The sequence below is a fragment of the Mustela nivalis genome, assembly GCF_964662115.1.
Source record: "Mustela nivalis genome assembly, chromosome: 2".
Lineage (NCBI taxonomy): Eukaryota > Metazoa > Chordata > Mammalia > Carnivora > Mustelidae > Mustela > Mustela nivalis.
The window spans coordinates 104,845,061-104,867,513 of NC_139021.1; the positions used below are offsets into that span (position 1 = coordinate 104,845,061).

General features: G+C 40.7%; 1 protein-coding gene across 8 annotated transcripts in view; it reads right to left on the reverse strand.

Moving 5' to 3' along the window:
• MTR (5-methyltetrahydrofolate-homocysteine methyltransferase) overlaps positions 1 to 22,453 on the reverse strand; it is a 107,135-nt gene that overhangs the window by 78,134 nt on the left and 6,548 nt on the right. For all 8 annotated transcript variants that reach the window (XM_082721313.1, XM_082721311.1, XM_082721312.1 and 5 more), the window contains 8 exons: positions 19,834 to 19,923; positions 17,485 to 17,554; positions 15,650 to 15,742; positions 14,163 to 14,269; positions 12,657 to 12,716; positions 11,835 to 11,929; positions 1,406 to 1,506; positions 235 to 296 (listed from right to left, as the gene is read on the reverse strand). In XM_082721313.1, coding sequence (XP_082577439.1) covers positions 235 to 296; positions 1,406 to 1,506; positions 11,835 to 11,929; positions 12,657 to 12,716; positions 14,163 to 14,269; positions 15,650 to 15,742; positions 17,485 to 17,554; positions 19,834 to 19,923 — 678 coding nt within the window. The remainder of the gene's footprint in view (positions 1 to 234; positions 297 to 1,405; positions 1,507 to 11,834; positions 11,930 to 12,656; positions 12,717 to 14,162; positions 14,270 to 15,649; positions 15,743 to 17,484; positions 17,555 to 19,833; positions 19,924 to 22,453) is intronic.

Here is a 22,453-nt window from a genome sequence, read left to right on the forward strand (position 1 = left end):
TTAGTGTGGGTCCGGCCTCACTGGGATTTTCCAACAGCCACCAGGGCCAGATGGGGAGAAAGATGTGGATAGCGAGCCCCTCCCTCTGCCTCTACCACAGTAATTAGGAGTGGTTAAGCTTTTGTTATATATACACAGGGATTTCTTTAGGAGAAAATTCTACTTCTAAATATTCTAAATCTAAGATTCCATTTCTCTATCTCTTAAAAAACCAAATGAAAGACTATCCTTAACCTTTAGTTGTGTGGCCATCATATCCGGAGTTTCGTCGTAGTCACCAAACGTGTTGGGAAGACCTAAGAAAGCATGATTTCAAGCATTACTGAAAACCATCTTAACAAACAAGCCAGTGATCGTTGAGGCTGTAGGTGTAAAAGTTAGGAAACTTTTTATTTATAATTAAATGGTGATTATTTGCAAAAACAAGTCTTAATACTGAACATAGTAAATGCAGAGATAGCACACCCCCTCCCCCCCCCAAAAAATCACAAAGGAGCAAATAAACATAGACTGTTTCTCTTCCATTTGAAAGAAAAGAGTTACTACTATATGGGACAGGATTTCTCCAACTCCATCCCCTTCCCATGTAGGAAACTCAACCTTGTCAGCTATCTGCTTACGGGTAGAGGTTGGGGGACTACTACATATCCTTTGAACTAATGAGCACCTGGTGATATGAATAAAAAACACAGAACACAAGTTCTAAAATTTTCCCAAGTTCCAATTTTCAAATAAATATTCCCAAGTAAAATGTTAACGTTGAATTAACCAATTTCCTATTTTATTTATTAAGTCCTTCCAGTTATCTTATGCCTTCTGGGAAATAAAATTTGGTGAGCATTAAGAGACACTGATTTGGAGAAAGAAAGCTGGAAAAGGACTATCCGCCCTAAGTAGCTTAAGCAAATGCTCAAAAACATTTACCAGGAAATCTGGTTAATCCAGAATGGGTTACTAGTTTCTAACTGGGTAGTTTGAGAACTGTCCATAAATACCTGCATCTATATCAGTATATAGTAAGCTAGAAGTGCTAACCTCCAGGAAGAAAAAAGCTGACACACTGGTTGTTAACAACATGGCAGAACAGAGAGGAGGGTCCCCCCCTCCCCTTCTTGGCACTCAACCCTTTGGCTCGGTTCACAGGGCCAACACTGTCACCCAAAGCAAGGCTCTGTAACTGGGCTTCATCCCCCAAAGTTCTATCCAATCCTGCAGCTTTCAGGGTGAGTCACATTGTTCCTTCAAGTCTAGAGGCAAGCACTTTTCATTTAAAAAATGGCCACAGAATTTCAACTATGTACCAAGACCTGCAAAGCCAACTCTTTCAGCCAAACTCTTTTAACCCTCCCCACCCCTGTCCGGTGTATTTGGATATCCCCACGTGCAACTCCCTAGAAATACACACCTGCATTGGGATAACAGAGGACATAGGCTGTTGTACATTTCCCAATTGTTTCAATAAAAGGTCTCATTTCAGCTGCACCCAGAGCACAGTTTAATCCAATGCTGTAAAAACAATAAGAAGGTATCATGAATACCATCTTGTATACAAGGTATTTATGTATATCAAACATTACAATAAAGAAATGGCTATATTTAAAACAGAGCAGACAATACATCTACTTTAGCTTTAGCACCTTTATTCGGATACAGTCAAAGCCATTTCACTGAAGTTCCCTGAAGCTCTGAATGTTTCTGTCCATGTCTGCAATGTCAGATGATCTTACAGCTAAGGACCATGCCTTTCTCCTTGAAGAAGATCACAGTCGATTACCGGTATACTGGTAAACAGAAATGTCAGCCAACTACCAGTGCTAACAGACATCTGATCTGAAAGTAATACTTAAAGAGAAGGAAAAAGGAAAATCAGGGATGTAGAAGAGAAGACACAGTGAGGATACCTGGAAGCCACTCTGGGAGCCCAGAAGACCCAAGACTGAGTAGTCCTTGCTCTGTAGCTGACTTGCAAGGTGACCTTGGACTTAAAATTTATCCTCTTATAAATTAAGCTGGTATATCTACAAAACCAAGTTTCACTTTGCAAATGAAACTTATTATGGGCTCAAATCAAACGGATCCAAGCAGAGCTGCTCTAATAGAAGTTTGCAGAGTGGAGGGCCTGAAACCCCTCCAATACCACTCTCAGTGGGGGCCCTGTAAGAATTCAGAAAATTAACTAGGAAGCTACTAGACTATGTGATCTTTTAGTTTTTCATATTTTAATCTTTTTCTTTTACTATGATTCCTAAGTGCAATGTGGTATGCTATATTAGATCCTGAGGCAGAAAAAACAGCAATTGTGGAAATATTTGAAATCTGAATAAAGTCTGGCATTTAGTTAATAATATTACTATTCTTATTTTTGACAAAAGAACCATAGTTACATAAGTGCTAACATTAGGGAAAACTAGATGAAGAGTATATGGAAATTCTCTCTACTATTTTTGCAACTTTTCTATAAATCTGAAATTATCCCAAAATAAAGTTTATTTAACAAATACACACAACACCCATTTATGATTAAGAACTCTCAGCAAAATAGGAATAGAGGAGAACTTCCTCAACTTGATAAAGAATATCTACAGAGGTGCCTGGGTGGCTCAGTGGGTTAAAGCCTCTGCCTTCGGATCAGGTCATGTTCCCAGGGTCCTGGGATTGAGCCCTGCATCAGGCTCTCTGCTCAGCAGGGAGCCTGCTTCCTCCTCTCTCTTTGTCTGCTTCTGTGTGATCTCCGTCTGTCAAATAAATAAATAAAATCTTTAAAAAAAATAATAATAATATCCAAGAATATCCAAAAAGAATATCCAGAAAACCAAGAGCTGACATGATAACTTAATGATGTAAAACTAGATGCTCCCCCCATAAGACAGGGAACAAAACACAGGATGTCTCTTTTCAACTCTAATGGACATAATACCGAAAGTCCTAGCTAATTCAAGAAGAGAAGGAAAATACAAGGTACACAGACTGGAAAGGAAGATATAAAACCATCTTTGTTCATAGGTAAGACATAGAAAATCCCAAAGAATCAACCAAAAAATTCTTGGAACTAATAAAGCACTGAAAGCAAGGTTGCAAAAGACAAAGTTAATATACAAAAGTCAATTGTTTACCTCTATCCCAAACATTAGCTACTGAAATTAGAAATTAAAAACATGATACCATTTACACTGGCATCAAAACAAATGAAATAGTGGGGTATAATTCTAACAAAATATGTACATGATCTACCTGAAGAATACTATAAAACAACAAAACTCTGAAGAAAGAAATCAAAGCAAATTTAGATAGGTAAATAGATATTCCATAGCCATGAATAGGAAGACTCAGTTTTTTTTTTTTTTAAAGGAAAAAAAAAATTTTTTAAGATTTTATTTGACAGAGATCACAAGTAGGCAGAGAGAGAGAGGGGAGGAAGCAGGCTCCCCAATGAGCAGAGAGCCCAGCAGGGCTCAATCCCAGGACCCAGGGATCATGACCTGAGCCCAAGGCAGAGGCTTAACCCACTGAGCCACCCAGGCACCCCAAGACTCAGTATTATTAAGATGCCAGCTTAATAATACTGAGTCTTCCTATTCATGGAATATATACATTCCATGAATTCATCAATATATATTCCATGAAAATATGTGTGTGGGGGGGGGTATGTATGAATATACATACACACACATATATATATATTCATTCACACATACCCAATGACATTTCTAGCCAGTTATTTTGTAGCTATCAACAAACAGATTCTAGTGTGTATATGGACAGGCAAACAACCCAGAGCACCTAATCCAATATTGAAGGAAAAGAACAAAGTTGAAGGACTGACACTAAAAGCTAAAGTAATCAATGATATCAGTGTAAGAAGAGACAAACAGATCAATGGAATGAAGCAGAGAGTCTAGAAAAAGAAACACACAAATACAGTCAACTGATCTTTGACAAAGGAGCAAAGGCAAGCCAACACAGGACCTTCTTCTCTGCAAACAGTGCTGCAAGAAATGGACATTCACATTTTAAAAAATTCAATAAGACAACAGACCTTACACCTTTCACAAAAACTAACTCAAAATGGATCCCAGACCTAAATATAAGCTGCAAAACTATTAAAGATACAAGATAAATAAAACGATAACATAGCCTGAAACATTTAATATTATACTATACTAACTGGAATTTAAAGAAAAACTTGGAAGAAAAAAAGATAACACAGGAGAAGACTTAGGAGGCCAAGAGTTTTGCAATGAATTTATAGATAAAACATTGAAAGCAGGATCAATGAAAGAAAAAACTGATGAGCTGGACTTCACTAAAATCAACTACTTCGGCTCAATGAAAAACACATACTGTTAAAAGCTTGGGAAGACAAGCCACAGATTGGGAGAAACTATTTGCAAAACACGTATTTGATAAAGAAATGATAACCAAACCATAAAAATTTCTTAAAATTCAACAATAAATCTATATGCACCTAATGTGGAGCAAAATAACATATAAAACAATTATTAACAGACCTAAAGGGAGAAATTGACAGCAACAGGACAACAGGGGACTTTAGCACACCACTTTCGTCAATGGTGATCATCCAGACAGAAAATCAATAAGGAAACATTGGCCTTAATATGACACATTAGACGAATGGACTTAACTGATAGATACAGAACTTTCCAACCAAAAGCAGCAGAACACATGTTCTTCTCAAGTGTACACAAGCATTCCCTTTAACACATTAGGCCACAAAAGAAGTCTCAAAAAATTAAAGATGACTGAAATCAAACCAAGCATCTTTTCTAACCATAATAGTATAAAACTAGAAATTAATTATAGAAAAAAAAACTAGTAAAACTAGAAATTAATTATAGGGGAAAAAAACTAGTAAAATTACAAATATGTAGAGATGAAACCAATTACTGAACAACTGCTGAGTCACAGAAGAAATCAAAAGAGAAATTAAAAAAAATACCTAGAGACATGTGAAAACATTAATACGACACACCAAAATCTGTGGGAGACCGCCCAAGTGACACTTTGAAAGTTCAGAGTAACAGAGGTCAACCTCAAGAAACAAGAGAAATAAATGAACATTTAACTTTACACCAGAGGAACTGGAGTAAGAATAAATGAAGCCCAAAGATAGCAGAAGGAAGGGAATAATAAAGTTCGGAGTAATAATAAATGAAATAGACAGGGTACCTGGGTGGCTCAGTGGGTTAAGAAGCCAACTCTTCTTGCTTTCGGCTCAAGTCAGGATCTCACAGTGCTGAGATCAAGCCCCACATCACCAGGCTCTGCATTCAGCAGGGAGTCCAAGTCGGCTTGAGATTCTCTTCCTCTCCCTCTGCCCCTCCCCCTGCTTGTGTGCACTCTCTCTCTCTCTAAAACAAATAAATCTTTTAAAAAATAAAATAAAATAATGAAAATAGAGACTAAAAAGACAAATAGAAAAGGTCAATGAAACTAAGAGCTGGTTCTTTGAAAAGATAAATGAAACTGACAAACCTTCAGCTAAATTCATTAAGAAAAAAGGAGAAGGCTCAAATAAATAAAATGAGAAATGAAAGCAGAGAAGTTACAACTGACACCACAGAAATACAAAAGTCGTAAGAGACTATTACAAATAATTGTATGCCAACAAACTGAATCTACAAGAAATGGAGAAATTCCCAGAAACTTACAACCTTCCAAGACTAAATCACCAAGAAACAGAAAATCTCAATAGATCCATTACTAATAAGGAGACTGAAACAGTAATCAAAAACCTCACCAAAAACAAAAGTCCAGGACAGAAGCCTTCACTCATGAATTCTACCAAAACATTCAAAGAAAATGTTAATATCTACCCTTCTCAAACCCTTTCAAAATACTGATGAGGAAGAAACGCTTCCAAACCTCCTTAAGAGGTCAATACTAGCCTGATACCAAAACCAGACAAGGATAGCCCCAAAAAAGAAAATTACAGGCCAATATCCCTGAACACAGATGCAAAAATCCTCAACAAAATATTAGCAAACCAAACTCGACAACACTAAAAGAATCATACACCATGATCAAGCGGGATTTATTCCAGGGATGCAAGGATGGTCCAACATCTGCAAGTCAGCCAGTGTAATACACTGTGTGAGCAGAATGAAACGTGGAACTCATACGATCATCTCAAAAAGATGTAGAAAAAGCATCTGCCAGAATTCAACATCTACTTATGTTAACTCTCAACAGAGAGGGTATAGAGGGAACATACCTCAAGATTATAAAAACCATTATGTGGCAAACCTACAGCTAATATCACATTCAATGGTCAAAGACTAAAGCTTTCCTTCTAAGACCAGGAAAGACAAGGATGCCCACTCCCCCACTTTAATTCAACATGGTATCTGAAGTTCTAGCTGAGGAAACTAGGCAAAAAGAAATAAAAGGCATTCTAATTGGAAAGAAGTAAAACACACTATTTGTAGATGGTATCATACAATATACAGAAAACCCTGAAGGCTTCCACTAAAAAAAAAATTGCTAGAACTAATAAATGAATTCAGTAAAGTTGCAGGACACAAAAGTCACATACAAAAAAAAAAAAAAAAAAAAATCCATTGCATTTCTATACACTAATAGCAAACCATCAGAAAGAAAAATTAAGAAAACAATCCCATACTATTGCATCAAAAAGAATAAAATACCTAGGAATAAATTTAACTAAGAGGTGAAAACCCTGTACACTGAAACTGGAAGACACTAAGAAAACTGAAGATGACACAAAGAAACAGAACATATCCATGCTCATGGAATAAAAGGATACTGTGAAAATGTCCACGGTACCCAAAGCAATGTACAGATTCCACAGCAATCTACAGGGCAATCTGTATCAAAATTCCAATATCCACTTTTCATAGAACTAGAAAAAATAATTCTAAAATTTATATGGAACCACAAAAGATACTTAAAGTCAAAACAATCTTGAGGGGAAAAAAAGAAACCTGGAGATATAACATGCCTGGATTTCCGATCATACTACCAAGCTCTAAGTCATCAAAATAGTATGTTATTGGCCTAAAAACAGACACACAGATCAAGAGAAGAAAAGAGAGCCCAAAAATCAACCCACACATATGCAATCAATTAATTTACAACAAGAGAGGCAAGAATATACACTGGGGAAAGGAGAGTCTCTTCAATAAATGGTGTTGGGAAAACTGGAGAGCTACATGCAAAAAGAGTGAAACTGGATCCCTCTCTTACACCAGACCAAAAACAAACTCAAAATGGATTAAAGACTTAAATGTAAAAACAGAAACCACAGAACTCCCGAGAGAAAACATAAGCGGCAAGCTCCCTGATATCCATCTTAGTAATGTTTTTTGGGGGATCTGATTCCAAAGACAAAGGAAACAAAAATGCAAAACAACTGTGACCACATCAAGCTGAAAAGCTTCTGCGCACTAAAGGAAACAATCAGCAAAACTAAAACGCAGTCTGCGGAATGGGAGAAGGTATCTGGAAATCATGCACCAGGGGCTTGCTTCAGCGAGAGCCGTACAGAGAAGATCAGCAGGGCCCTGGCGCACAGATGACATGCAAATCATCTATCTGGTAAGAGGTGGATATCCCAAATATATTAAGAACTCATGCAACCCAGTAAAAACAAGAAAATCCAATTAAGAAATCAGAATGCATATTTTTCTAAAGAAGATACGCAGATAACCAACAAGCCCATGAAAAGAAGCTCAACACTGCTCCTCATCAGGGAAATCGAAATCAGACCCACGATGAGAGATCACCTGACACCTTGTCAGATCTGCCAGCAACAAAAGGACAAGAAACAACAAGTGTTGGTGAGGATGTGGAGAAAAGGCAGCCCTTGTGCACTGTTGGTAGGAATGCAAACTGATGCAGTTGCTACAGGAAATAGTAGGAAGGTTCCAAAAAAATTCAAGACAGAAATACCATATGTTCCAGCAGTCCCACTACTCAGCATCTACCCAAAGGGAAAAAAAAAAAAAAAATACATGTATCCCTATGTTCCCTGCAGCATTACTTACAACAGCCAATGAGGGTATGATGCTAAGTGAAATAAGAAAGAGAAAGACAAAGATCACATGATTCGACTTACACAAAGAATTTAAAAAAAACAAAAAAGGAAACCCACACTCACAGGCATAAAGAACAGACAACAGTTGCCACGGGGAGGGGTGTACGGTGGAAATGACATGTGTGCAAATCAAGAAGCAGGAACTTCCAGTTACAAAACACTGGGACATCCCTGGGACGTCACATACAGCTTGGGGAACACAGTGAGTAATACTGTGTTAACTTCGTATGGTGATAGGCGATAACTAGATTTACCGTGGCAATCATTTTGCAATGTACACAAGTGTCAAACCACTATGCTATACACTTGAAACTCATATAGTAGTTTAAGTCAGTTATACCTCCATTAAAAAAAAAAAAAACAAAAAAAAATTCCCAGGTCCTGTGCAGAACTAAGTTACAGACCTTGAATAGACCTGTTCGGTTGCACCAGTCTCCATTCAGAATGCTTTAACTCTTTTTTTTTTTTTTTTTTTTTTTTTAAATCTTGCACTGTCATCCACACGCAACACCAGGTAATAAGCTAAAAATTTTTTTAAATCATGACATTCTCATTAGAAAGGATCCTAGACTTTTTCTAAACTTCGTTCCAATCCTAACTCATCTGGTCCAATAGTGAGGTGGGCTTTGGGTTCTCACCTGCGGCATGAGAAAACAATGCCCAGTCAGCAGTGAGGGTCAAGTGGGAGTGACATCAGATATATGAAAATGTTTCAGAAAAATGCAGCCCTGCCTCTGCTGCTGCTCATTCTGAGACATCCATCTGCCTCTGCCTAATGGACTCTGACTCATGCTTCACAAACCAGTTCAAGTGTCACCTTCTCGACAAAGCCAGCCTTGAATATCACAAGGACACCATTACTCCGTCTGTCTGGCCAGATTTGTGTTCACACCTCTGCAGAGCAGTTGATATTTTATATTTTAATTTAATTATGTATTTCTCCTAGTGTGGACTGTTTCCCATTTGCCCATATTCCAGGGCACAGAGTAGGATTTCAATTAAAGCTCAATGAATTAATACTACTACTACTACTACAAAGGTTCTATATTTTGTGAACATATGTACAGTTTGCAAGAATCACAATCAGTAAACAACAGTTTCTTACACACTCACTTTGCTACACACTACCTGTTTATATACACACATATATGTGCATAGACACATATTTTAATTATCATATATTTGTTAACACGACTCCTCTATACTGAGTTCAACTCTTAGTACTAAACTAGAAAGAAAACAGTAGGCACTCCTCAGAGTTCTGAACCTGGAAAACTATAATTAGGACCCGATACAATTCTCGAGTTCTTGGGCTGCCTTGCATCTGCCTATTTGCCCCTTTGGTCTGTAAGATTCCTAACAAATAGGAGACCAGATATATCTCTCTGTGAATGGGCACAGATGAATGTTGAAGAACAGAATAAAATATAGGATAACAATAAAAAGAAAAAATGAACCACTGTGTGGGTCAAAAGTTAGAATTCACTGCAAGTTTGCTTAAAGAACAGAAGTTTCAATTTTTAAAACTCCACAAAAATCATCCTTGGATCCCACAGGTGAGGCAGGGGCTGGGAGAACATCCTCTAAGGACGTCCTCTGGGAACAGTCAGTGGACTGAAGAGCCACAAGACATTTGGGGAGATGCAGGGGTTTCATCTGCACATCTAGGGGCTCCAATCAGATCACAAATTAAGACTCAGTAAAGGGGGTGGGAGGAGAGTAGTAGAATGAAAGGAGAAATGGTCTAAATATCTGAGGAAAGACAAAAAAATCTGAAAGTAAACTAGAAACCCCTACATTTTCCTATCTTCAGTTTTCCTGTTAAACATTTACTGCAGCCACCTGACAAACCAAGGACTCGATAAAGCACTAGAGACAGAGATGATGAAGAGATGGCTCTGGAAAAGCTCATAAGCTGTTAAGGAGTCAATCACAGTCCAGTTCAATACAGTTAACTTCTTAATTATCAGCCCCAGTCAACTGGACAAGAATGCACTCTAAATTAATAGCAGCTTTTAAGAAATCATACAACCACACTAACTTAACTATAAGGCATGTCATGAAATTAGAAACAGAAGATGAAAAAAAATCAAATAATTGATAAAACGTGGTACAGCCCCACAGGAGCTGTGAGCAGGCTCCTAACCCTAGATCCCTGACTAACTTGACCTTGGGCAAGTCACAACCTCTGAGCATCTCTGTTGCCTCCTCATTAAAATGAGGACACGAACAGCAGGGCCTGTCCTCAAGGTGTTGTTGCTGGAATTAAAAGAAATAACTCACTCAAAGCACTTAAAACAGCAAACTCTCAATAAATGTCTATTAATTATTACTTTTAAAGATTTCATTTATTTATTTGACAAAGAAAGAGAGAAGGACATCAAGAGATGGAACACAAGCAGGGGGAGTGGGAGAGGAAGAAGCAGGCTTCCCGCCAAGCAGGGAGCCCGATGTGGGGCTCGATCCCAGGACTCTGGGATCATGACCTGAGCTGAAGGCAGATGCTTAAGGACTGAGCCACCGAGGCGCCACTAATATTATTTTTATAGCAAAGACTATAATAAAATAAACACAGCGCTCTAAGAACATCAACCTGGGCGAATCAGAGAGGGAAAGTTCCCTGGAAAGGACCATGGAAAGGATTCTTAAAGGCTAACAAGGAGCCAGCACAGTGTGACTATGTGCATGAGTGTGTGAGTGTATGTATGTAAGAGTGTGTTGGGGGTTGGGAGGGCAGGCACAGCTTCCAGGCAGGAAGATCACTACATGTGTGGAAAAGGCACAGTATATACTGTAAAAGCAGTATATACTCTTGGAGGTTCCATTTCACTCACGGTATGTAATTTAAAACATTTTTGTTAAGAGGGCCACCTGGGTGGCTCAGTCAGTTAAGTGTCTGACTTCAGCTCAGATCATGGTCCCACAGTTGTGGGATCAAGTCCCACATCGGGCTCCTTGCTCAGCGGGAAGCCTGCGTGTACTCTTGCTCTCTCTAGCAAATAAATAAACAAATAAAATCTTAGCGGGGGGGGGGGGGGCGGGGGCGGGGAACACAAAACATTTCTGATAAGAAAAATGGGGAGATATTTTAAAGTAGAATATAAAAGCCAGGTTAATTTATTTTTAAAGATTTACCTTTTTTTTTTTTTTTTTTTTTATTGTGAGAGAGAAAGAGAGAGCATGTAAGCATGAGCAGGAGAGGCAGAAGGAAAGGGAGGGAGAGAATCTCAAGCAGACTCTGTGCTGAGCATGGAGCCCGACTCAGGGCTCAATCCCAGTACCTTGAGACCATGACTTGAGCCAAAACTAGGAGTCAGACGCGTAACTGAGTCATCCAGGCGTCCCAAAGCCAGGTTAATTTTAAAAGATGAGAATCTGAGCTTTAGAATGCCTACATTATTCCAAGCTGGACTGCTACTGTTTGTTTCATAAGCAGTGACTGAAAACACTTTGCAGAGCCCTGCCCTAGGAAGAGAAACACTGTCTGTGCAGAGCTGCTGCTGAGCCAAGCACTTCCTTAAACTATGAGAGGCACATTTACAGAGAAAGAGCCAACCACATGCCTGATCCAAGGGGTAGGAGCACTTGCCCAGCCCCTCAAACTGACCTTCTGATGCCCTGAAGGGAATTCAGAATGTACTTTCTAGAAATCCAACATCCCATGCGGATGGCTCAGCAGAAATATGCAGGAGTGATTTTTGGAGCCATGAGAAAAGGTCGCTCTAGAAGGATTGGGGTCAAGGAAAGAATGATCACTTACCAGAGTGGGTCTGCATGAGACACGCTGATGACAAATGCTTCTCCCGTCTGTCCAGAAAGAGTTCGCCCACTTTTATCAATAATTGTCCCTGAAATCTGAATTAACAAAGTGAACTCGGTCAAAGGAGGCTCAAATTAAGAACACGGTTCACGAGAATGAAATAAAATGAGTGCACTGTTCCTTTATGAGGAAGGGGAGTGTGGAGCTCTCACACAGGAAGCACTTTTCATCATGGTCAGAAAGGACAGGGGCAAGGGGATTGCGGGGATGAGTCATGAAGCCATCACATAAAAAACAGGGGAAGTCACTGAGGCAGAAGAATGACCAACACAGCTTTGGAATTGACACATCCAGTCCCACCACAGAAGGCTTTCCCAGAGACCTCAGGCTGTCCTAGTTATGATCCCTGGTTCATCTAAGACCCCCTGATTTGATTCTAGTCTTTTCTCACCAAGCAATCTTGGGACTCTCCCAGGGGTCTGCCTACTTGTAGGCTGGTGCCATCCGATCTGGAAACTTGGGTCAGCATGCAAGCCCACCTCTCCCAGGGCCCCTCTCAGAGGGAGTCCCGAAGCCTTTGACTTTGGGAGACCAACTCAGCCAGGCTTCAATTCCAGTGGCCTGCCTTCTGGATTCACCTTCTTCCCATCTCCTGAGCTGAGACTGCCACCGGTAGGAGGAAGGTGAACAGAGGAAGCCGAAGTGGGTGGTTCCTTAAAGATACTAAAGATAGTTCTCCTATGCCAGGAAAATAAAAACCCTACCCTCAAAATGACAGTATTAATAAAAGACAAAAATCATCATGCAAATTTGAGAACTTACAAAGATAGGTCGAGGGGGATACTCCTCTTCAAAAAGTGTCTGGAGTGCGAACAAGGCTGCCTGTCAGGGATTAAAAGAACATCTTTGTTCCTGAGAGACTGTGTCCCCAGAATGTTCCCTTTTCCAAAGCCTCTCTAGATGAGAGCAACGTCGCACTCCCTGGGGAGGAAGCACATCCTCCCTATAAGGTACAATCCCCGATCTCAACACCCCATCTCAAGTCGCACATGGTACCTATGGAAACGAAACAGATGCTGCCTCAGAGTTTACCTATGAACTAGTATTTCCTCCAAAGAAGAGCTCAAGAGCTCTGCTCTTTCTTCCTTCTCCCAGTCAAAACTAAAAAGAGATAAATACGAATGCCTGCGCCGTCCCCATCCTCGTAGATACAGTGGGGTACAGAAATGAAGGGCACGCAGTGAGCTCAGAGTGAACTGTGCAGGCACTAATGCCAAGTAACTCAGCGCACGCCCAAGCTGCATTAGGTTCTAGGGAACATCTCCTTCTTTTGATCACTGTATTTCCTGATTCCAAGATGTGCACATTTTCATAATTTGCTGTAGTCGGAATGCAACTTGTCCTTAATGTATACCTTCTTGGGGATGGGGGGGGTTCTTTTGCATTGAAAGTTACTAACTCAACAATATGAGAATTTTATTTTATTTTATTTTTAGAACTAGCCCAGTTGATCCCAAAGATCTGACGGAAAAATAAATGAGGAAGAATAGCCAGGTAAATTCTGGGGGAAAAACAGTGTGGCGGGGAGAGGCTCATGAAAGCCTACCAGTTATTCAGGATGTATTTGAATCATAACGCTACAGAAAATAGCAGGATGGGAGTGTGACATCAGACAGATGACTGGAATAAATTCTACCCAGACGCACTTCCGAATTTAGGGTGGTATACAATTCCTGTCACTGGGAAATGGCAGGATATTTAATAGATAATGTTAAGACAACTAGGTAAACCTTAGAGCAAAAGAGTACCTAGTTAGAACTCTACCACATTCCTTACTCCAAAATAAATTACAGACGCATCATGGGGACAACCTGTCCCTCAATAATCAAAACAATGCTATGTTGCACTTTTTTATACCTGTGTAGCATCTCTCTCAGGAACCCCCCACACTGTAACAGGTGTCCCAGGAAAGACCTGGACGCCCAGGGAATAGGAGAAGAAACGATATTTACTTTTCACTCCCTACATTTATGTACCTTCTAAATTTAGAACCATCTATATGTATTTACTATATCTGCATACGTGTACCTAACAGCTATATGTGTATTTACTTTCATAATTTTAAAAAAAAGTGTTTTTGAAAGCTAAAAAGATAATCTTTTGAGTTTTTTCTCATCCCACTGGCCTTAACTAGAAATGCTCAAAACCAGAATGGAACAGAAGACTTTCATGTAACTTTGACAATGGCTGCGATGGTCTGTCTTCTTGCCCCACTGGGGATCCTCACAGCCCCCACCCTGGCTGTCCCTCTCATCTCCCTCAACTCACCTTGGCATTGGCAGTATCAAAAATAGTCTCAATGAGTAAGACATCAACTCCACCATCCAGAAGCCCTTTGGCCTGCTCTCTGTATGCTTCAACGAGCTCATCAAATGCTGTAAAAAATAAAGCACATCCAAGGCGTCAGTCACCAAAATCCTCTCAATGGCCAGGACATGCTGTCTTCAGGCCTAGCACCTGTCAACTATTGCTGGTTTCTAATGCTTGATTTAAGGATATCACCTTTTGTGAAAAACCAAATAAAGAAATGGGGCAGCAATGTTAATTAAACCTGTAGACTGAACACTCCTGAACACTTGCCACACAACCTCCATTTGCCCTGTACGAGGCAAGAAGTAAGTGAGGAGGCAGGAAGGTGCGTGGTTTCATGAGCCCCATACCTTACTGTCAACACCTTTAAAGTAGATCATTCTTCCCAGGGATGGTCTTAATCAGTCAGTTAAGGGATGATTGTGAGAAACAAGGAGAGAACCATGTCACCCGGACTTAGAAACACGGTGGGTCTAGTCACATCCTCTCACACTTGCAGTGATAAAGGGCTTCAGTCCTGTGGACTTCACTCCTGCTAGAGAGAAAACCTGCCTTATAGGGCAATTTCAGTCTGAATCTAAAGTGTTCAATCATTCCAGGGTACAATTTTTACTAGAAACATCTTGAGTTGTCCATTTCCATTTGAGAGGTCAGCCCTCTCGCCATTTACCTCCCAATGAAAAAAGAAAAAAGCTTGGATATTCAACAGAAAAACCCAATACTACCTTCACGCTTGCTGTATAAAGCACAAGAAAAAGGAAAACTTATCCCCTCCCAGTCAAGCCTCGACCAAGCATAAGCCCAGTATGAGCAACCTCTGGTGAAGAACTATGACATCACCACATGGAAAGTTCTATAACCAAAAACCTACAAACCATACTTGCCTGAACTTGCCACCTACACAATATTCTTCACTATACAAAGTATCAGTAATACTCAGCTAAGTTTAATTCTTTTTGTATTTCATTGTCTCCATGCTTAAGAAATTGACTTAGATGCTTAGGTTTTTCATAAAATCTCAATGTGAGTATGTTTATGTACGCTAGTTTATAACGTCAACAATGCCAGTACATTTATATAGTTTGGAGCACTTTCTGACATAAAACGGGGACCTAGTGGGCTGCTCTATAATAGACCAAGGCCTGGTGTCCATATTTGCTCAACTTCTCAGTTTAAAGCTTTCTCTTGATTAGTTTTATTTTCTCAGCTGATAAAGAAGCATGATCACAGTACCATGTACATTTGAAATAAGAATAGTAGTAATAATAACAAGATCTGACTTTTTATTTAGATGTTTACTACATTTCAGGCACTGTTACAAGCCCTTTATGTCCATTAAGCCACAATAACCCTGAGGAAGTGCCTGTTATCCCATTGTACAGATTTTAAGATCATTGAAACACAGACATACTTAGAGGGGCTCAAAGACTATTTACAATACTTACTAATGTTTCTGTAATCTGGTCTCTCCACAGACGGGGACACCGACAGTGTCTTATTAGTTGGACCCAGAGCTCCTGCCACAAATCTCTTAATTCCTTTGGGAAAAGAAAAACAAGTGTAAAAATCTCTGAACAGCTTGACCTTTTTGTTGTGACTCAACAGGCTAAAAGATTTTCCCCTAGAACACAAGTCTCTAATTCTTTATCCACAACTCTAAAATACAAAAGTTCAAGTTATTTTCTTAATTCGTTTGACAACAAACTTGACCTCTCCTAGACCAACAAGAAGCTCTTCATAATCTTGATCACACTCGGTGAGACAATGCACAGATTTGACTACAAATGAGTATCTGAGGATGGGAGCTATCCCCAACCCCACTGGGAAAATTCTGAAATAGAGGGATGTGTACAGGTGATTGTCAAGCTGATCCGAAAGACTCCAAATTCTCACCTATCTGGCTTCAAAGCGTTTCAGTAACTAACCCTTTTCTATCCCCACAGTCATGTTTGGATCAATTACCTCCCCTTCCTCTTAAGGTATCTCCAAGAACCTGAACTCAACACAGATTCTAGAAAAGCTCCTCACGGTAGCATTCAACTTGAAATGTTCCCCAGTATCATGCTGCAGGCCCTTCCCTGGGGGGGGCGGGAGGGACTATTAAATCAGTATTAGCAATTATAAAGCCTAAAATTCAAGTATGAAACAGATCAAATCTTACTGTAAGCACTCTTTGAATAATTCTTTAATAACCTTTCCTCTGGGCTGGAGTCCAGGTGCTTCCAAAAGAGCCTCCAAGGTTGGGTTCATCCACACAGCATAACCAAAGCTGGGGGTACACTGATGACGGTAACTACTCAGTAACCTGGGTCACGATTTACAGTTTAACAGGAGAAGACTACCAATGAGTTAATAACCCAGCCTTCGAACAGGTTACCTTTCCCAGAGCTGAACAATAATATGCGTGTAAGAAAAATGTCCTTCTCTTTCCCTGCTTTCGCTGGTTTCATATTCTCTGACCTGTGACTCTGTTGGGGTAATGGTCTCTGCATATCCATGGATTTAAAGACTATCTCCCAGAAGCAGAGTCCCACAAACCGCTTCAGTCTTCATTAATATGCTGTATCTCATTTCCTAGCAATTCCCCTTTATATTTTCTCCCGCTGGCAATAATTTTACATTTCCAAATCTTAAGGGGCTCCACATATTTCTTCTATTCCCTTCCCTCCCTCAGAGCCTCCCCACCTGCTGGCACCGAAGTCACGCTATGGCAGCCAGCCAGGGGGTTAGTTATTTCAAGAGGCCACTTTTCACATCCCAGCAAGCCTGAATCGCATGCCACAGTCCTGGGCGGGCTGCACAGAGCCTTCAAGGACATTAGGGATAGGATGTGGATTATACTGTTCACCTGCATAAGCCAATCACAAGGATGAGGCTAGCTTTATTGGGTAAGATCAAATATCTTAATGTTTATCAAAATAACCAGAACACGTAAACTACCTAGTAATGTGCTTCCAAAAGGAGAATGATCAGCTTGGCTGTAAATACCCAAAGAAGCTAAAACCATAAATATACAAAGTAGCTAGAGCTACAAAGTGAAGCTAGAGCCCGCACTAAACACAGAGTAAACCCTGAGCCCAAGGCCCACAGGGATAGAATCAAATCATAGAGGCTCTGGAGGGCTTGATTATGAAACTGCAAAGAAGTCACCTACCCACAAGTACAAAACAGTGTCTGCAGTGCTGCTGGGGGCCACTTGTCACAGAAGGGAAAAGCACAATAAAGACAGCACGTGACACCTGTGAATCCCAAAGGAGTCATCCTTGCAGACATTCCTTACCTGTCTGGAGGGACACCTCCTCGGCTGCCTTTCTGGCCACCCCCGCGGAGCATCTGTTCATCTGGTAGGCCTACACATGAATGCAAACATTAGCAGGGGCTTATTCCCCTCCGTCCCATAAACCAGGGACTCGTGACCTTATAAAAGCCAGTTTTACTCAGTAAGGAAATGTAGACAGAATTAACAGGAGGTCTGAGAAGGCCTCTCAGCTGGCCCAGCCATGAAGGCAGCAGGAGAGCTAAGAGTCCTTGAGAACTGCTCTGAGCTTCCTCTCATAGCCATGAGCTAACCAATAACAAAGGGTGATCTCTTGGCCATCTGGGACATCAAAGAATAAGCTGATGCAGTTAAATGCTCTGCAAATTTGAGAAAGCATAAGAACAGAAGAAGCGCAGGTTTCAGAGATAGGAGCCCAGGATTCGAGGCCCAGCTCTCTCAGTGCCTGCCTGGGCCATTCCCTTAGCAGCTTCTCCGAGCTCTGACTCCCTTTGCTGTAGGGGTGTTGTACTCAGGGCCTCTGAGCTTTTTGCAGATTACTAACCTCTTTAGAACTTGGTAAAGGGCCATGAACCCCCCCAGTAGGAAATAAAAAGTATGCACGAACACACAAAGTAATGCTACAATATAAAGAGGTTCATGGGCCTTCCAAAATCTTTCCCAGACCAGGTTAGAAGGTCCCAGATTTGTGGCCTTCATGAGCCCTTCTCAGATCTTATGTGCTGTGGTCTTCATTATTTAGTAATTAAGAAACCAGAGTATTCTAAAATAGGGGTTGGCAAACTCTATACGCCCTAGGGCAAATCTAGCCTGGGCCAGTTTTATAAATCAAGTTTTACTGGGATATAATCAACATCATACATTTACATACTGTTTACTGCTGCTCTTGTACTATAATAACAGAATCAAGCAGTTGCTGTTTATGGCCCACAGAGCCTAAAATATTTACTTACCCGGCCCTTTATAGAAAAAGTTTGTCAACTCCTGCCCTAAGTCACACAAAACTAATGATTTACTCTTGATAGACACAAGACACAAGATCTCACAAAGCCCCAACAGCAGGAGAGCAATCAGTGCTACATGAAAACAGAGGCACGCGTCTGGAAAAATCCCACACAGACGTGGGTACGGCAGCATCTACTATGTACCCCCATCATTCCACATTTTACAAAATCTGAAAAAGGAGCATCATCTTGATTAAAAAGAAACCAGATCCTTCACCACACACCCATTAGGGTAGCTACTATCAACAAAACAAAACAAAACCCCCCATAAACAGAAGACACCAAGTGTCGAGAAAGCCGTAGAAAACTTGGGATGCTTGCACACTGTTGGTGGGAATATAAAATGGTGCGGCCACTGTGGAAAACAGTATGGCGGTTTCTCAGAAAATGAAACAAAATCACCACTTCTGAGTATATAATCAGCAATTCCACTTCTGAGCATGTAATCAAAGGAAATGAGAGCAGGGATACAAACAGATTAGCTGTACATGCATGTTCACAGCAGTACTGTTCGCAATAACAAAAAGGTAGAATCAACCCAAGTGTCCCTAATGAATGAATGAATGGATAAACAAAATGTAATATATATATGTATATATGTGTACATATACATATATATATACATACACATATATATACACACATATACGTACATACAGGGGAACATTATTCAACCTTAGAAAGAAAATTCTGACACTTGCTACGACATGAGTGAACCTTGAAAACATTAAGCTAAGAGTCATAAAAGGACAAAAACTGTATGATTCCACTTACATGGAGTACCTAGAGGAGACAAATTCATAGAGAAAGTACAATGGTGGTTTTCGGGGTCCAGAGAGGTTAGGGAAGAACGGGGAGTTACTACTGAATGTAATGGGTACAGACCTTCACTTCTACAAGATGACAAGAGTTCTGGAGATGGACGGTGGCAATGGTTGCCCAGTAAGATGAATGTATCTAATCCCACTGAACCGTACATAAAAATGGCTAAGATGGTCAATTTTACGTTACATGTGTTTTGCCATGATTTAAAAAAAGAACCAAATCTGCCATGCAGGGCAGAAAAAGGGTGCCCACACAGCCAATCACTGTGCCTTTATCAGCAACCACTGCATAATAAGTATCATTTTTACTTGATTACTGGCCCATAAAAGACACCAGTTAGGAAATGAATAGTCTGCTGTGTTCAGAAGCAGAAAAGATTCAAAGCGTCTTCCCAGTCTGACCACAAGCGACAGACCGAGGCATCAGCTGTACTCTGCAGCTTTGGCTGGTTTTCTCACTAGCAACTGTCAAGGCAGAAAGCATTCAGGAAGATCTTAGTTACGAGGAACAATGGCATTCTTACCAAGTGTTCGAGGCCATAGTCAGCTTGGGCAATGCTAGTGCTGCTGAAAGTGTTTGTTTCAATGATATCTGCCCCAGCCAGCAAGTAATCCTGCAATAAGAGATAGCAACGTCAGTGCTCGGGGTTTCAGAGGCCCTGTCCCCCCGCAATAAACACTTCTGCTCGTCACCACCACCCCAAACACCATGTGACTACCCACTAAGCACAGGCACTGCCCTGGAGCCCAGAGACACAAAAAGATACAAGGATTTGACAGAGGTGTAAACAAACACAGAGCTCGATTTGGACACAGTTCACATGCTAAGCTGGGTGAATGGAATGAAGTTCCTTAAACCCCAAGTTTTAGTTTCCTCACGGAAAGTACCAGAACGCAACCCCACAGGGTGGCTGTGTGATGACACAAGTTCTGGCCCAGGAGGGTGATCTCCAGCCTCAGCACAGTTTGATTCCCACCGGCGATGGCTGTATCTCTGAGAGCCCAGTTCTGCCCATGATTGTTTCAGTCCCTCTCTGCAGGTCCCTCTGAGCCAGATGGGCATTCCTTCTAGAACCTGGAGGCTCTCGGTGCCTTCCTGTCCTCCTGGTTTGAAACCCACCTTCCCCATTTCACTCTTCAGGGACAACACTTCCTCAGCTTCAATCTGAGGAACACTCTGGAATCTCTCAACTCCCTTGATTTTTCCCAACAGTGAACAAACCCACCCCCTCCCTAACTGATACACACTCTTGACAAAGAGCTGGGAAGTGAATTTCTCAGTTGTAGTAAGTCACAAACATCCTAAATATCCACCAGTTGGAAAAAAAACAAATAAGCTAGAATGTATCCATTTGATAACATGCTTTGTGAAGGCTAAAAACACTGTGTATAGCGACTGATATTGACATGGAAAGATCTCCAAAAATAGGCTTGAGTAGAAAGCAAAACTGACTGATATGTAAAACAGGACACATTAGTTTTAAAGCATACATGTACACAACAGTACACGTTTTCGCATATACATAATTCATACATACATAAATGCGTAGCAAATTGATGTGGAAAGACATATATAAGTAAGTTGTTATCTTAGGAGAAAAAAATAGAAATTTGGAATAGTGGTCAAAAATGAATTTATTCTCGGGGCGCCTGGATGGCTCAGTGGGTTAAGCTTCTGCCTTCGGCTCAGGTCATGATCTCAGGGTCCTGGGATGGAGCCCTGCACTGGGCTTCCTGCTGAGCAGGGAGCCTGCTTCTCCTCTCGCTGCCTGCTGCTCTGCCTACTTGTGATTTCTCTCTCTGTCAAATAAATAAAGTCTTTAAAAAAAAAAAAAGTGAATTTATTCTCAATCTATGGGTTTTGTCTTATGAGAGCAAATTAAATTTTTCAAAAAAGAGCAAGAAAAATTGGAAACAACATTAATGCCTAGGAATAAGTAAATTAGTTAAGTAATATATGTAGGTTATATCATGTAGTTATTAAACCATGTTTGAGAATATTTAATGCTCCTATATACAGATAAAAATGCAAATCATACAACAGTATGAATACAATTAAAATTTAATTTTTAAAATCCCAGTATAAAAACTAGTTTAAAATATAAATTAAAATATGTGATTAATAGTTAGTTTGGATTCATATCTCCTGATTTTGATTTTCTCCTTTACGGTTTTCTATATTATCTTTTTTATTTAAACAATAAACATGTACTGTCTTTACAGTTAGCAAAAAAATTTCTCAGTTCATAGTTTTTTCCAATTTGGTGTAGATTTGAAAATTTCCATAATATACAGTTTAGAAGGTGTTTCTTCTAGCTCTTCACCCTCTCCCTATGCCTCTTCTCCTAGCTCAATATCCCACTCCTGGACTCCAGGCAGGACATCCCTCAATTCCAATCCTATTCCTGCCAATTTAAAAAACATGTGATCTGGGTGTCTCAGTGGGTTAGGCCTCTGCCCTAGGCTCGGGTCGAACACAGGGTCCTGGGATCGAGCCCCACATCGGGCTCTCTGCTCATGGGGAGCTTGTTTCCCCCTCTCTGCCTACTTGTGATCTCTGTCAAATAAATAAATAAAATCTTTAAAAAAAACAAAAAGCAAAAAAACCCAAAAACCTTATGACCTGACTCAAGCTACTGAATTTCTCCACTCCTCACAGAGCAAGCTGTCAGGAGGAAAGTAGGCCAGGAAGGACAGCATTTTTAGAGGCTAACAGAGGTTCTGAATTGTGTTTCGTGGGGCGATGCTGTGGGCAAGGACTGCCTGCGGCGCTCACCGGTATCCTGGTGGCAAGCTCCCACAAACGTTTTCCTGGGTGAAGCCCAAGGTGTGGGGGCACCAGCCCTCATGGCATCTCAGCTACAACCATAGGGAACATCAGGGAGAAAACAGTGTGTTACTCACAAGTCCTGGAGGGTACAGGCATGCCCAGGGCCACACTTCAAGGGGCGGGGGGCATATGGGCAGGGGAGTGAGCACAGACATAGGGTTCTGCCTTTCTGGGGGTATAGGGATGGGGCACCTAGGGTTTCACAGTTTCACTCTTTATTGCCAAATTTAAAACATAAGAATGGGAACCAGGGTATGGAAAGGGAAAAATGGGGCCAGGCAGTTGTTGGGCTCATCCAGAGCTCCCCAAGAGCA